At 49.3% G+C, this 12,622-nt stretch overlaps 2 protein-coding genes across 2 annotated transcripts in view; both read right to left on the reverse strand.

Moving 5' to 3' along the window:
- Nucleotides 1-5,548: 5,548 nt before the first annotated feature.
- The window catches only part of DBNDD2 (dysbindin domain containing 2), a 35,092-nt gene continuing 28,018 nt past the window's right edge, over nucleotides 5,549-12,622 (reverse strand). Inside the window, exons 2-4 of the mRNA XM_067013088.1 lie at nucleotides 7,683-7,829; nucleotides 7,354-7,491; nucleotides 5,549-6,204 (exon numbers count right to left, since the gene is read on the reverse strand). Coding sequence (XP_066869189.1) covers nucleotides 5,999-6,204; nucleotides 7,354-7,491; nucleotides 7,683-7,829 — 491 coding nt within the window. The 3' untranslated portion in view covers nucleotides 5,549-5,998. The remainder of the gene's footprint in view (nucleotides 6,205-7,353; nucleotides 7,492-7,682; nucleotides 7,830-12,622) is intronic.
- Nucleotides 7,741-12,622, reverse strand: part of SYS1 (SYS1 golgi trafficking protein) — a 34,450-nt gene continuing 29,568 nt past the window's right edge. Inside the window, exon 3 of the mRNA XM_067013089.1 lies at nucleotides 7,741-7,829. Coding sequence (XP_066869190.1) covers nucleotides 7,823-7,829 — 7 coding nt within the window. The 3' untranslated portion in view covers nucleotides 7,741-7,822. The remainder of the gene's footprint in view (nucleotides 7,830-12,622) is intronic.

Genomic DNA, 12,622 nt, shown 5'->3' on the forward strand with positions numbered 1-12,622 from the left:
GCACGTGGCGTGGCTGGGACGTGGATTGAGGACCCCTTTCCCCACGACAAAGTTCTTAATAATACCGACTCCCATTGTGCCTCCGTGATAGTTGAAGAAACAGACTTAAAAATGTTATTACTTTTGCAAGGTCACACTGCCGGGCTCCTGTCTCCCTGAGATTCGTGTCTCTATTTGCCCTGTCCGAAGCCTAGCCAAGAACTTTCCTGAAAAACCCTCAAATAACTCACCCTTTTATTATGAAAAATCTCAAACATACAACAAAGTTGAAAGGATGAATACCTGTTACAGTGAACATCTGTATCCCCATCACCTAGATTCCACTATTAACATGTTACTGCACTTGTTTTATCAAGTATCAGCCTCTATCTCCCCCAATTCATTTTATGTTTTGATGCATCTCAAAGAAATTTCAAACATAAGGACACTTCCCCTTAAATAGTTCAGCATGCATATCATTAACTAGAATTCAATAGTTGTTTACATTTTTCTTTTGGTGTAAAATTTACAAACAATGAAATGCTCAACTCTTTAGTGCACATTCATTGAGTTCAACAAGTGGATACACCTGTGTAACTCTTATCAAGATATGTTTGGAAAATCCCTGAAAGTTGGCTAATGCCCCTTGTCAGTCAATGTCTGTGACCCCTGCCTTCCAGATGCAACCACTGTTCTGATTTTTCTCCAGAAAATGGATTAATCTGTTCTACAGCTTCGTATAAATGAAATCATCATATAGTATGTATACTTTTTTGTAAAAGGTTTCTTTCATGGGAAGAATGTTTTGGAGAATCATTCATGTTCTTGCATGTATCAGCAGTTTGTGTCTTTTCATTTCTGTGTAGTATTCATACATTGAATATACCATAGTTCATCTGCTCTCCTGTCCATGTACACCTGAGCTCTTTCAAATTTTTAGTTCTTATGAGCTAGGCTGCTATACACGTTTCTTTGTAGGCATATGCTTACCTTTCTTTTAGGTAAGTATTTAGGAGTGGTCAAAGAATAGGTATATGTTTAATTTTACAAGAAACTGCTAGATCTTTCTCCAAAATGTGTCATTTCATACTTGTACCAACAATGTATGAGAGTCCCCATTGCTCCACATCCTGGTGAACATTTAATTTGGGGGGCTTTTTCGTTTTTGCCACGTTGGGTGTGTTTGCAGTAGTATCTCATTGTGGTTTTAATTTGCATTTCCTTGGTAACTAGTGATGTCGAACAGCTTTTCATGTGCTTCTTGGCCATTCATATATTTTCTTTTGCAAAAGATCTGTTAAAATCTTTTCCACCTCTCCCCTTTTGTGCTGATTTGAGTTGTAGGAGTTCCAAGCAATTCCTGCTTTGGTTTCCCCACCTGCCCAATGGAGTACACATTCATGAAGGATTTTGTAGACAGTCTTTTGGTAAAACTGACAACCATTTGGCTCTGAAGAACCAGAGATCTGGTGTCTTCCAGGTGTGCGTAGATATACCCCTGACCAACTGGAGAGGAAGTGTCAAAAAGATGTCTTTGTCCCATGATGCCCTCATTCTACTTACATCCAGTGTTCCTGCCCCCACTAGACATGGAATAGAAGAGACGCCATGAGCTTAGATGTCAGACAGATGTGGGTTCAAATCCCCACACCAGCCTTTAATCCATATGAGCATGAGAAACCTGAGTGCCACTCTTCCTCCTCTGTAAAACGGATAAACCTGCTTTCAGGGTTGTTGTAAGGATCAGAAATTAGGTACATGTAGAATCTGGAATGTAGTAAGTGCTTAATAGCGTCTACTAACCTTTACTCAAAGAGCTCTATGAGGCAGGCACTATTATCTCCATCTTACAGATGAGTAAACTGAGTACAGAAACTGAGATAATTGCCTAAGATCACAGTGAGTAATGGAGCCAGAACTCGTGTCCACACTATCAACTTCAAAAACAAATTTTCTAAGGGAGTTGCTGGTATGATTATGATTACTTTGTACTTCTATGCTTTGTTTCCTTTTGAAATTGCCTGTTCCCATCACTCAAGACCCAGCCACCCCCAAAGAAGACTTGCCTTCTCCCTCTCTAGTGTGCTACAGCCCACATTATAGTTCCATTATGTGGCCATGTCTCTTCCTGGAAGAGCTCTTGGCCACCTTAGTGTTTCTGTTGCGTAAGCAAGGAGGCTAGCACATAGTGGGGGCTCAGTAATGTTTGAATGAACAAACAACATCGTAACACCATTCCATGTTGTCCCCACACCGCCATACTGTTCACAGTATCAAGTTCTGTGCACCCCGGGGACTGCTACATTGTGAGCCGTCCTGGGAATCTTCCTAAGATGTGGTCCCTCCTGTTTCCTCCACAGCACAGGATTCTACAGGAGGAGTTTGTCTTCTTCCCTCCTCTCCAGAGTCTATGACAAGTCTATGCAATGGACAGAAGACACCACACTGTGGCTTGGAGACTGAAAGCTGGGCTGCTTGCCTCCGAGTTGGAGCCAAATCATCCCCCGTCTCCAAGGGCCCTGTGTGGCCTCAAATAAAACAGTCAGCTGGAGATGCTGGCTCTGGCTCTGAAGGCCAGCCAAGCCCCTGTGGTTTGGCAGAAGAAGAGGTCATTGTCCAAACAGGAAGTGGTCCTGGGGTCTCAGCTGACCCTAGATTTCCCCAGGCAGGGCTGGGGCTCATAGCAGCCGAACTGGAGGCTCCCCATAGGCTCACAAACAATTCCACCTCTCCAGAGGGCTGCAGATCCCTCTCCCAGGACAGGCTCCCTGCCCCAGACCCCACAGATCTTAGCATTGTGTGCCTGGGGTTGTTGACATGCTGACAGCAACCAAGCTAGGCTAGCTTCCCATCATTCACCTTGGAGGAGAATGGGCACATCCCAGGAGCTGAGAAGCCCTCAGAGCTGAGCTGTGGCTATTATGGGGTGCACCCCAGGAGAAGGCTCAGCCGCAGTCAGACAGGAGGCTGAGCCTTGCTACTCCAAAGGAAGGGACAAAGAACAAGAGGACACAGACCACGTCTTCTGTGTGCAGCAAAGTCATCGGCAACCCAGAAAAACCACAAAATTTAACATGAGGCTGGGCTCTGGCCCAGCTGAGTGGATGATCTCAACTTGGACACAGACACTTTTAGACAAAAGGAACACAACTCCCACAAGTTTTTCAGTAGTGCTAGGAAAAGCACTTAAGAACTGTCACTTACCATGGCCTCCTACAGGGGTGGAAGCAAAATGGGGCTATTGAGAAGACTGTAGCCCTGTCACTCAGCCTGGATGGTACAAAGAGCTTTGGGATTTAGGCCGAAGGTCACTGATTCCATGGATGGTTTGATGTATGACGGGAGGTGGAATGATTTATTTTTTCTAATATGAAAAATGACTTGATGTTCCTTAAGGCTAGGTCCTATAACCCTCCTTTTATTCCAGTCTCTCCCTGGGCAAGCTCACTTGCACCCATACCTACACTTACCTCCTATGCAGTGATAACTCACCTATTGATTTTCCAGCTCAATCCTCTGATCTAAATTCCACTCTCATGGGTCCAAGTGCCTACTCAAAACGTCCTCTTGGTCTCAAAAGCAACTCGAACTCAACATGTCCAAAACCCAATTTATGGCCTCTTCCCCAAACCTGGTGCTCTCCTAAACTCCCCATCTGGATGAAGAACCCTCCAAATCATCCTGCTGCACAAGGCAGAAGCTCAAGGATGGCACCCTTGAGCCCTTCCTCTCTCACACCCACCTATGAAAATATTTTGAAATTTGCCTCCCCAATATCTCCCCATTCCTTCCACTTTTCTACAACCCCCAACCTCCACCCGATTCCATTTTTATCTAGATGGCTGCAATCATCTCCTGGCTTCCAGCCATCCACTCTGGTCCCCTCCAATCAGTACATCTCTACCAGGAGTCCTTGCAGCCATTCTCCCCCTAAACTACTCCTACTCCACCTTCAGATCTCAGCTCAAAACCACTTCCTCCAGGCCAACACCTCGTGACCTCTCTTAATAGGCTATTAACTCCTTCCTAGCACTAGTCCTAATTGCAGTTTTACATTTGGGCCCCCAATAGACCCTGAACTCCATAAGAGCAGGGCGGGGTCGTTTTTTTTCCTTTTTTTGTGCCACTACCACATTCCCAAGGCCAAGCTCAGTGTCTTACACATGTTCAACACTGACATTTAGTATTTATTGAATGAATGTCATTTATTTGCTCATACCCTGCCTCAACCCAGTTAAGCTAATCATCACCACTATCTTCTAGGCCACCGTTGTCTCTTGCCTGGATTACTGTGTTATGTCTGTCTGGAGCCTGTCCTCTTCCAGTATGTTCTCTACACTGCAGCCAGAATTATCTTTTTAATAAGCAACATCAACCACTTGTAATTCTTCATTACTCCCAATAAAGTTCAAAGTCGTAACGTGTAAACTGCTAGTTATCTACCCAATGACTGCTGTCCTCTTGTTTCTCAGTAACATAACCCTGATTTTGTCAAGACAGCAGGGTGCCGTACGAAAGGACGACCCCGGCCTCTGCAGTAGCCAGGGTACTTCTGAGAGGTTTGACAGGAAGTATAGGAATCAGACGCATTGGTAATTGAAACTTGAAGGGTTATTGTCTTTCCAAACGCCAGAATTTCCTTTCTTCTAGATAATGTTGTGTCCCTATGTCTATAAAACATCTGTAAATGAAACATCCCTCAGGTTACCAAGTTCTGGCCAATGACATGTAAGTGGACGCTATTGCTTAGAGCTTCCAAAAATGCTTGTCCAAGTGGGACTAGGCAGCAGGCCGTGCCTTTTTTGCCCATCCTTAATTTCTTCTCCTGCTTTCTACCAGCTTGAGACATGATGGCTGGGGCCTCAACAGCCATTTTAGCCATGAGGTATCAATGAGAATTCCAGCCATGGGCCTTAGATGGCTGAGCAAAAAGAGCCAAGAAGGACCTTGGTGTCCAATAACTGTGGAATGACCATATAGCCCTGTACTTTGGACTTCTTTTATATGAGGAAACCAAATTTATATCTTAAGTCACTGATATTTTACTAGCAAACTGAAACTTGATACAGGCTTCAAAGCATTTCATGACCTGACCTTTGTCAATCTTGCCTCTCCCTTCATCTGCTCAAATTCAACAATTCAGTCAAGCTGAATGTTTTTCAGTTCCTCAGGACTTTTCTCTCCATTTAAAGTCTTTCCAAGCTGCTCTTTCTGCCTGGGTTACAGCCCCACCTGGCTAACTCCTACTCATCCTCTGCATCCCAGCTTAAAAATCAGCTCTTAAATGACCATAAAAGCTAGGTTAAGATGCCCATTTTCTGGTAACAGAACAGTTCCTCAGCATGCTACTTATTATGCTGTGAATTGTGGTGTTTACTTGATTTTCTCTTCCATGAAGCCAGGCAGCCTGTCTTGTTCAAAACTGTATTCCAAATCTGCAGCTAATTCCAAATAACTACTTCTTGAATAAATGGAGTAAATGAGTCATGGGAATATGGTATCGGTTAGAGAGCTAAAGAAATGTATTGGGTTTGATATCTGTACAATGTGAAAAGATGAAGTGGAATGGTTGGCATATTATTATCTGTTTATTATTCATACCGTGCCCTGTTCCAAAAAGGATGTAAGGAAGCAGGATGGCTGGAGTACCATCTCACTGGGAGTGTTAAGGAGTTCACGTCTATTTAGAGACACTCTATCAGGAGACTGCAGGATAGTTTGGAGGAGGGAAGAGTGCTAAGAAAAGCAGTGGCATCTTGTCCTATCTCATTCCATCTCCTCACTTGCAGGCCCTACCTCAGGAGTAAGCCAAAACCTGGCAGGGAGGTTGCAGCAGGGAAAGGTTAGCAGTAAAGCAGGAGCGGGTTAATTCCCAGAAAGGTACACCACCCACCATCCTTTCCTCCCTCTGGTGCCTACTGCAGGTAAAGAGCTGGTCTTCTCCGAAGCGCTCTGGCTGGGCCTGGGGTCTCAAGTGGAGAATAGGCAGCTCAGTCAGTCTGTAGGTGGGGGCCCACTGCTAGCTGTAGGCTCCAGGCTCTGCCCCGCCATCTCCCCCATCCTCCTCCTCGTCAGACTGTGCCAAGGGCGTGTCTGCTCCGCCGTCACTGACATCCGGGCTGTGCGGATTGGTGGAGGAGTCAGAGGACAAGGAGGAAGTGCGGGATGTGGTCCTGTCTGCCATGGGCATTGGCAGACCCGGCTCCTCGGGAAGGTCGTCCACCCCTGCCCAGAGAGAAGAGCCCATTAGGGCCACGAACAGGGCTTCAGAGGACTCGTAGAGGCGCTCGCGCCAGGAGACACTGAGGCCCAGAGGGGAGCAGGGACTTGACCAGTCACCCGGCCAGGCTCCTGACTCCCAGTCCCTTCCACTTCACCGCACCACATCTGGGCTCTAGAGTCAGGGCAATCAAGTCAAGAGTTCAAATTCGACCTACGTCACTTCATTGCTACTGAGTAGCTTTGGGCAAGTCACTTTCCCTCTCAAGGACTCTGCCCCTCCTCTGTAAAAAAGGGAACCCGACATTCCGGAGAGTTTTGAGGATGAAATCTGAGAATGTTCATAAACTGTCTGGCATATAGACCACCAATAAATAGCAGTTTTAAGTAAAAGAATATCAGTCTTATAGGTTAAGAATATGGGCTTTGGAGTCAGATAGCTCTGGTTCGAATCCAGCTTTTCCACTTTTGGCTATGTGACAACAATTTCTCTGAGTCTAATGTCCTGTCCCTCTTTTATATATATATATATATATATATATATATATATATATATATATATATATATTTTTTTTTTTTGCCACATGCCACGTGGGAACTTAGTTTCCTGACCAGGGATCGAACCCACGCCCCTTGCATTGGAAGCTTGGAGTCATGACCACTGGACCACCAAGGAAATCTCTCTAATGTCCTTCTTTATAAAATGGGAATAATCCCACCTGCCCTAATAGGACATTGTAAGGACTGAGATAATATATGTAAAATACCTTAGCACAGTATTAGAAACCTAATAAAGTGCTAAATAAATATAATATTAAGATGACTAAACCTGCTTAAGTTGTCTAATATAAAAATCATATTTTTATGTTATTTTAATTATGTTAATTAGCTACATTAATTTCACAAATATAAAATTGACAAAGGCTAATAAGGAGGTTGGGCCCTCCTAGAGTTTTGGATTAGGAATCTGTAACCCAGCTTCCCTCAAGGTCAACTTCCCTAAAATCGGAACAGACAGCTGTTTCATGGGTGGAAATGCCCACTCTCAGCCCCTACATGCATACTTCCCCAGTGCAGCCTTGCAACCTCACTTCAGAGCCCTGACATCCGGCTCTGGCTAACCGGTGCCCAAGTGCCCCAAGTAGAGGGGAATACCAGGAGCCTGGGGGGTCGGTGGAAGATCTTCGCAAGGCAAGAACACGTCCGCTCCGTCCTGATCCCCAAGGTCGATAAGTTCCACTTGCTCAAGTGTGTCCACGTTCACCTCCATGGATGAGATACTACCTATGGGGGCTGCAGATCAAGAAGGGGGCAAGTCAGGAGGAGCCAGGCCAGAGCTGATAGGATGGTCAGAGACACATGTCAGGTCTGGAGATAGATGTTTAGAGGACCAAGAGAACTAGGGGGGAGGTACCAAGATTCAGGACCTATAGGACTTCCTCCCTGCCCCACCCTAGTCCCTCTCCCCAGGACTCAGAACTTACGTCTGTGCGACTCGAGGTGCAGGTGGGACAGGGGGAAGACAAACTCTGTCTCAGGCTGTAAAATGTCCTCAAAGAATTTCTGCCGCTCTCGAAGGCGGAGCTGCTGGCGCTCCAGGGCTGCCCTCGGATTTGGGTCCATGTCAGCTCCTGGAAGAGCAAGTACAGCTATGAAGTTGACAGGGGATTCCGTGGGGGCCTGGCCTTGGGGAGCCCCCCTGCAGCCAGCATCCCAGCACTGGGGCCTCTGGACTTGACTACCTCCTCCCCTTTCCTAAAACAAAGTCCATTACCACAAACTTCAAGTCAAACGCAGAGGCGGGGCTGACCCTAGCTCCACAAAGGGGACGCCAGTTCCAGGCACAGCAAAAGAGGCTCCTCTGTGTTCAGGGAACACAGTCAGTGGTCAAGTCTCAGCATCATGCCCTTCGGAGAGGGGCTGGAAGGGCTGGCTCAGCTCAAATGGGGGAGGTACTTTTTCCACTTAATGGACCCAGCCTTTCCTCAGAAGGTTGGGCAAGAGGACAGAGAGGAAGGTCCCTTCCTCCAGGCTGCAGCTCTGGTTCCTGGCCATTCTTCAAAACCCAGACGAAAGCTAAAGTACCCCCTCTCCTACTCTCCCTCTCTACACACACACACACACACACACACACACACACCACCACCACCACCACCAGCATCCCCTCCAAACTCTGCTCTTTAGTCACAGACTTGACTTCTACACTTGGCTCTGCCCCTAAGGAAGTCAGCTTTCCAGCCTCAGTCTCCGCATCTGAAAATGGCATCATCCTCCTACCTGCCTCCAGCACAAGACACAGCCGGTGAAGGTGCTCTGTAAAACGGAAAGCTCTGGTCCCCGTGCTATTTAGAGGACATCATCTCTTCTCTGGCCCCCACAGCTCTTTATTTGAGCTCCTCTCCTCTGACACATCTCACTGTCTGATCTCCCCACTAGGCATCGAGTAGCAATCGGAAGGGTGCAATTCAGACCAGGCCTTCTGGTCCCCAGTGCTGAGAGCTTTCCAAAACACCATTCACTAGGATTCGCTCCATTGCCTTCCTGAGCCCATCACCGGAGGCAAGGGAGTATCAAGCTTGAGGACCAGATCATTATCCTCCGCCTACTGCCTTCCCCACCACATCTGGACTCGGCATATCCGAGACCGTGGCCAGCTCCACCGGCGCTGGGGTGGGCCGCGAGAGACCCAAACCCAAGTGGGCCAGGCAGGGCCAAGGAAGTGTGGGGAGACCATGTGGCCCGGGCTGGCAGCGGAGGAGGGAGGCGCTGACGCCGATTCCTGGGAAAGGCTCTTAGCGCTGCCGCCCAGGTCACAATACTAAAAATACCCAGGGCCTCTGGGGCTGTCTGGGGGCGGGGAAGGGCGACAAAGAGGGTCGGGGTCGGGGAGCTGGAGGGGACCAAGGGCTCCGGGACGCCCCCTCTCTTTCCCCCTCACCCCATCAACCCCAGGAAACTGGAGGGGCTGCCCCCTGGGGAGATGCGGAGCTAAGCGCCGGGGAGAGGAAGGGGGTTGTTTACATAACTGAAGGTCTAGGGGAGAGGGGTGGGGAGAGCTGAAGAGATTTGGGGGGCCGCAGGAGGCCACGGGCCCGGCCAGTGGAATGGAGCGCTGCCTCTTCGTCCTGCCCCACCCGCACCGGAGTCAGCGAGAGAGAAAGAATTCCCTAAAAGGGGAGACGCCGCGACCGCGGGGGAAGCGGGGGAAGGCGGAGGGGTCCGCCGGCCGTTCCGCTCGCGCTCCGGTGCCCCCGGCCTCCCGCTGCACCTGCGCCCGCCCAGCGGAGCCCCTACCTGCCGCGCCCAGAGCCCCCGCTGACTCAGGCTGTCCGCTCCGGCGCGACGGCGGTGGGGGCGTGGTAGCGGGCCGCGCCGGCCGGGGTGGGGCTGCGCCTCCGGGTCTCCCCCGGGACGGACGGGCCCTGGGAGCCGGGAACGAGGAAGAGGCGGGAGGCGGAAGTGGGGGAGGGGCGGCGGCGGGCACACACGCTTCTGCCGGTCGCCCGGCGGCCTCAAGGAGCCCCTGCGGGCGCGACCGTTCGTAGTTCCAGGGCGGGCAAAAAGTTCCCGGCACGCGTCCCTCCTCCCCGCGACCCGTCGGGCCCCTAGGCGCTCCGCCCGGCTCCGCGCGCTCCCATACGCGAGTTCTCAGCCCCTGCGCCCGGCTGCTCCCCGACTCCCGGGCAGCCCCGACGCAAGCTCCACGCGCCGGCACCCGGACTCCCCAGCACCCTCGGCCACGCTCGGCACGCTTAGGCGCGCACCTCTCGAGAAGGCGTATGCAGGATCAGAGGGGCTGGGGACTCGCTGCCGCCCATCAGGGCAGGTGCACCGAGGCGGAGGTCCCCTAATCCTGGGACTCACCCCGCAGCCCCCGGTGCCCGGCTCCGGGATGGACAGGGCCGCCGTCCAGCCTTCCAGCGCACTGGGCGGGGTGGGCGCGGGAACGGGGCGGGGCGGGGTGGGGGACGCCGGCGGGGAACCAACTCCTCCGGGGTGCCAAGAGGGGCGCTGCGCGTCCCGGCTGGCGGGGGTGGAGGAGCGAAGCGGAAACTGCGGGCCCAGAGGAGAGACGCTTGGCCCTCTCGCAGTGCCTCCTGGCTCAGACCAAGGCCAGAAGTCTCCTGGACCGAGGCTCTGTGCTCATTCTCCTCCTCCTCCCTTCCACCCTGTGCCCGTACGTAGCTCCAGAAACGGTGGGGCGGTGGGGGGGGGGGGCGTCTGTCGGAGATGCTTCTGCCGTGGGGTCACTCGATCATTCGTTCAACAAACATCCGCGAGCAAGCCAGAAACTAGGAGTCATCCTTGGCATCTCCCTGTCCTTCGCTGCCCACATTAAAACACATCTCCATTAACTGACGGTTCTCTTTCCTAAATATCTTTCCAATCCACCGTTCCTCTCCGTTTCCACCACCATCTCTCCCTTGGCTCCTACGGAAACCTCTCTGGTTTTCTTGTACTCTGGTCCTGCTGCGCTCCATCCCCAGGGCAGTTTGTCGTCACTGTAGAATGGAGAGTGCTAACCATGGAACCCCACATCAGTCATTTCAAACACGCAGGTCCGATGTGCCACCCCCTGCTTAAACCCCTCCTTTGTTAGAATGAAATCCGGGTGCTGATATCTGAGCTGAGTCTTAAAGAAATGAGTTCAACTAGCAGAGCAGAGGGGGAAGGGCATGTACAGAGGGACAGAGGTGTGAAAAGTCCGGACATATTCAGGCTTCCCTGTCAGGGGACCAGCACTCAGCACAAATACCTAAAGCTCTGCCTCTTCTATTGTTACTGAGATCCCTAAACAATCCTGTGAGATAAGTACAGCAAGCAGCTTTCCCATTATTTTACAAGCAAGGAAACCAGTTTGTGGGAGGCAAAAAGTGCAGTGGTTAGGAGCACAGGCCTGGGAGTCAGGCCCTCTTGGGTAGTAAACCTAGCTCTGGTGTCTAGCCAGCTGTGTAAACAATTTCTCTGATCCTTGATTTCTTTGCCTATTAGGTAGGAATAATTAATGCCCACCTCCTATGAGATAATTCATATAAAATGCGTAGTACAGGACTTGGGCACTCTGGAGATGCTCAATAAACAATAAACAGTAGTTGTTTTGACTGTAATCAGTTCTGGGAAAGGGAGGAAACCGCTTTCTTCCACAAGTTTCTGAAATTATAGGAAGTAGGCTCTAACCTTCTACAGAGCTTATTATGTGCCTGTCACTGTTCTAAATGCTTTGCATGTATTAACTCTTTTAATCCTCTTAATAATCCTGTGAGGTAAATACTATTTTTACTTATTTTACAGATACAGAAACTGAGATATAGAGAGGTGAAGGAACTTGTCCAAGGCCTTACAGCAACTAAGTGATGGAGCGGAAAGTCAAACCCAAGTAGGCTGCTTCCAGAGACTGTGCTTATAACCATGGCTCCCAGCCTGCTCTGCTTTTATCCTGTTGCAGTTTTCATCTTCTGAGAAATGTTTTGGTCAGTCTGATTCTTATTCCTCATTAATGGATGGAGTAGATACTTGGTCCCGTTTTCTAGCGCAGAGGAAAGAGGCCAAGTCAAAAGTACACTGGATGAGAGCTCAGCTCCCAAAGTCACCTCCCCCCTTTTCAGGCCTATCCCTGGGAACAGGACTGCATGGATTATTTTGAGCCGTCCCCAAGATGGTGACAAATCAGGAACCTCTCTGTCCCTTTGCCAGATATTTGCCACATACAAGTGTGGAAGGGGAAAAAGCATCTAAGTTAGAAATAATTCACAGGGCTAAGCTGGAAGGTTATAAGCCAAGAGAAAGGCCCAGGCAGCAGACCCAAGGGTGGATGGCAAAGGGAGTTGAAAGGATCAGTGAAAAAATAGATGGCTTAGACTTCTGGGTTCCATCTAGGATTCCAAAAGCTGGGAAGAGCATCATTACCACACTAATAATTTTTTTTAACTGTTAGGTAATTATAAAATTATTACTTTTGTCAAACCCATCAGTGAGCTAAGGCTGCAGAGCAATCAATTAACCTGAATTCCAAAGAAGGACAGGCACCTCCAAGAAGAAATAGGATGTAGGCACTGGCACACCTCTGAAGTAGGAGGAAGGCAAGGTTTCCATGCAAACAGGCAAGAAGAGTTCAGCTACACTTTTTACTGCTAAAGGCCAGGTGTGGCTAGCATGAGAGTATAGAATCCTTGGGACTCACAGACACTAAAAGTAATCAAAGAAACAACAAAACCAAACTTCGTTCAACTCCTGACAAGATTGGCTCAATTCTCAACACTAATGGCCTAAGAAAAAAGAGATATGACAATTTCCAGGCAAAAATCATATTGACCTCAGCCTCTACTGTTCTACATATTACGTCCAGGAATCAAAAATTACAACACGCACATCAAAAGCAGTTTAAGAAAAACAAAAAACCCTGTTGTCAAGAGACAAAGCAATC

The sequence above is a fragment of the Kogia breviceps genome, chromosome 14 (assembly GCF_026419965.1).
Source record: "Kogia breviceps isolate mKogBre1 chromosome 14, mKogBre1 haplotype 1, whole genome shotgun sequence".
NCBI lineage: Eukaryota > Metazoa > Chordata > Mammalia > Artiodactyla > Physeteridae > Kogia > Kogia breviceps.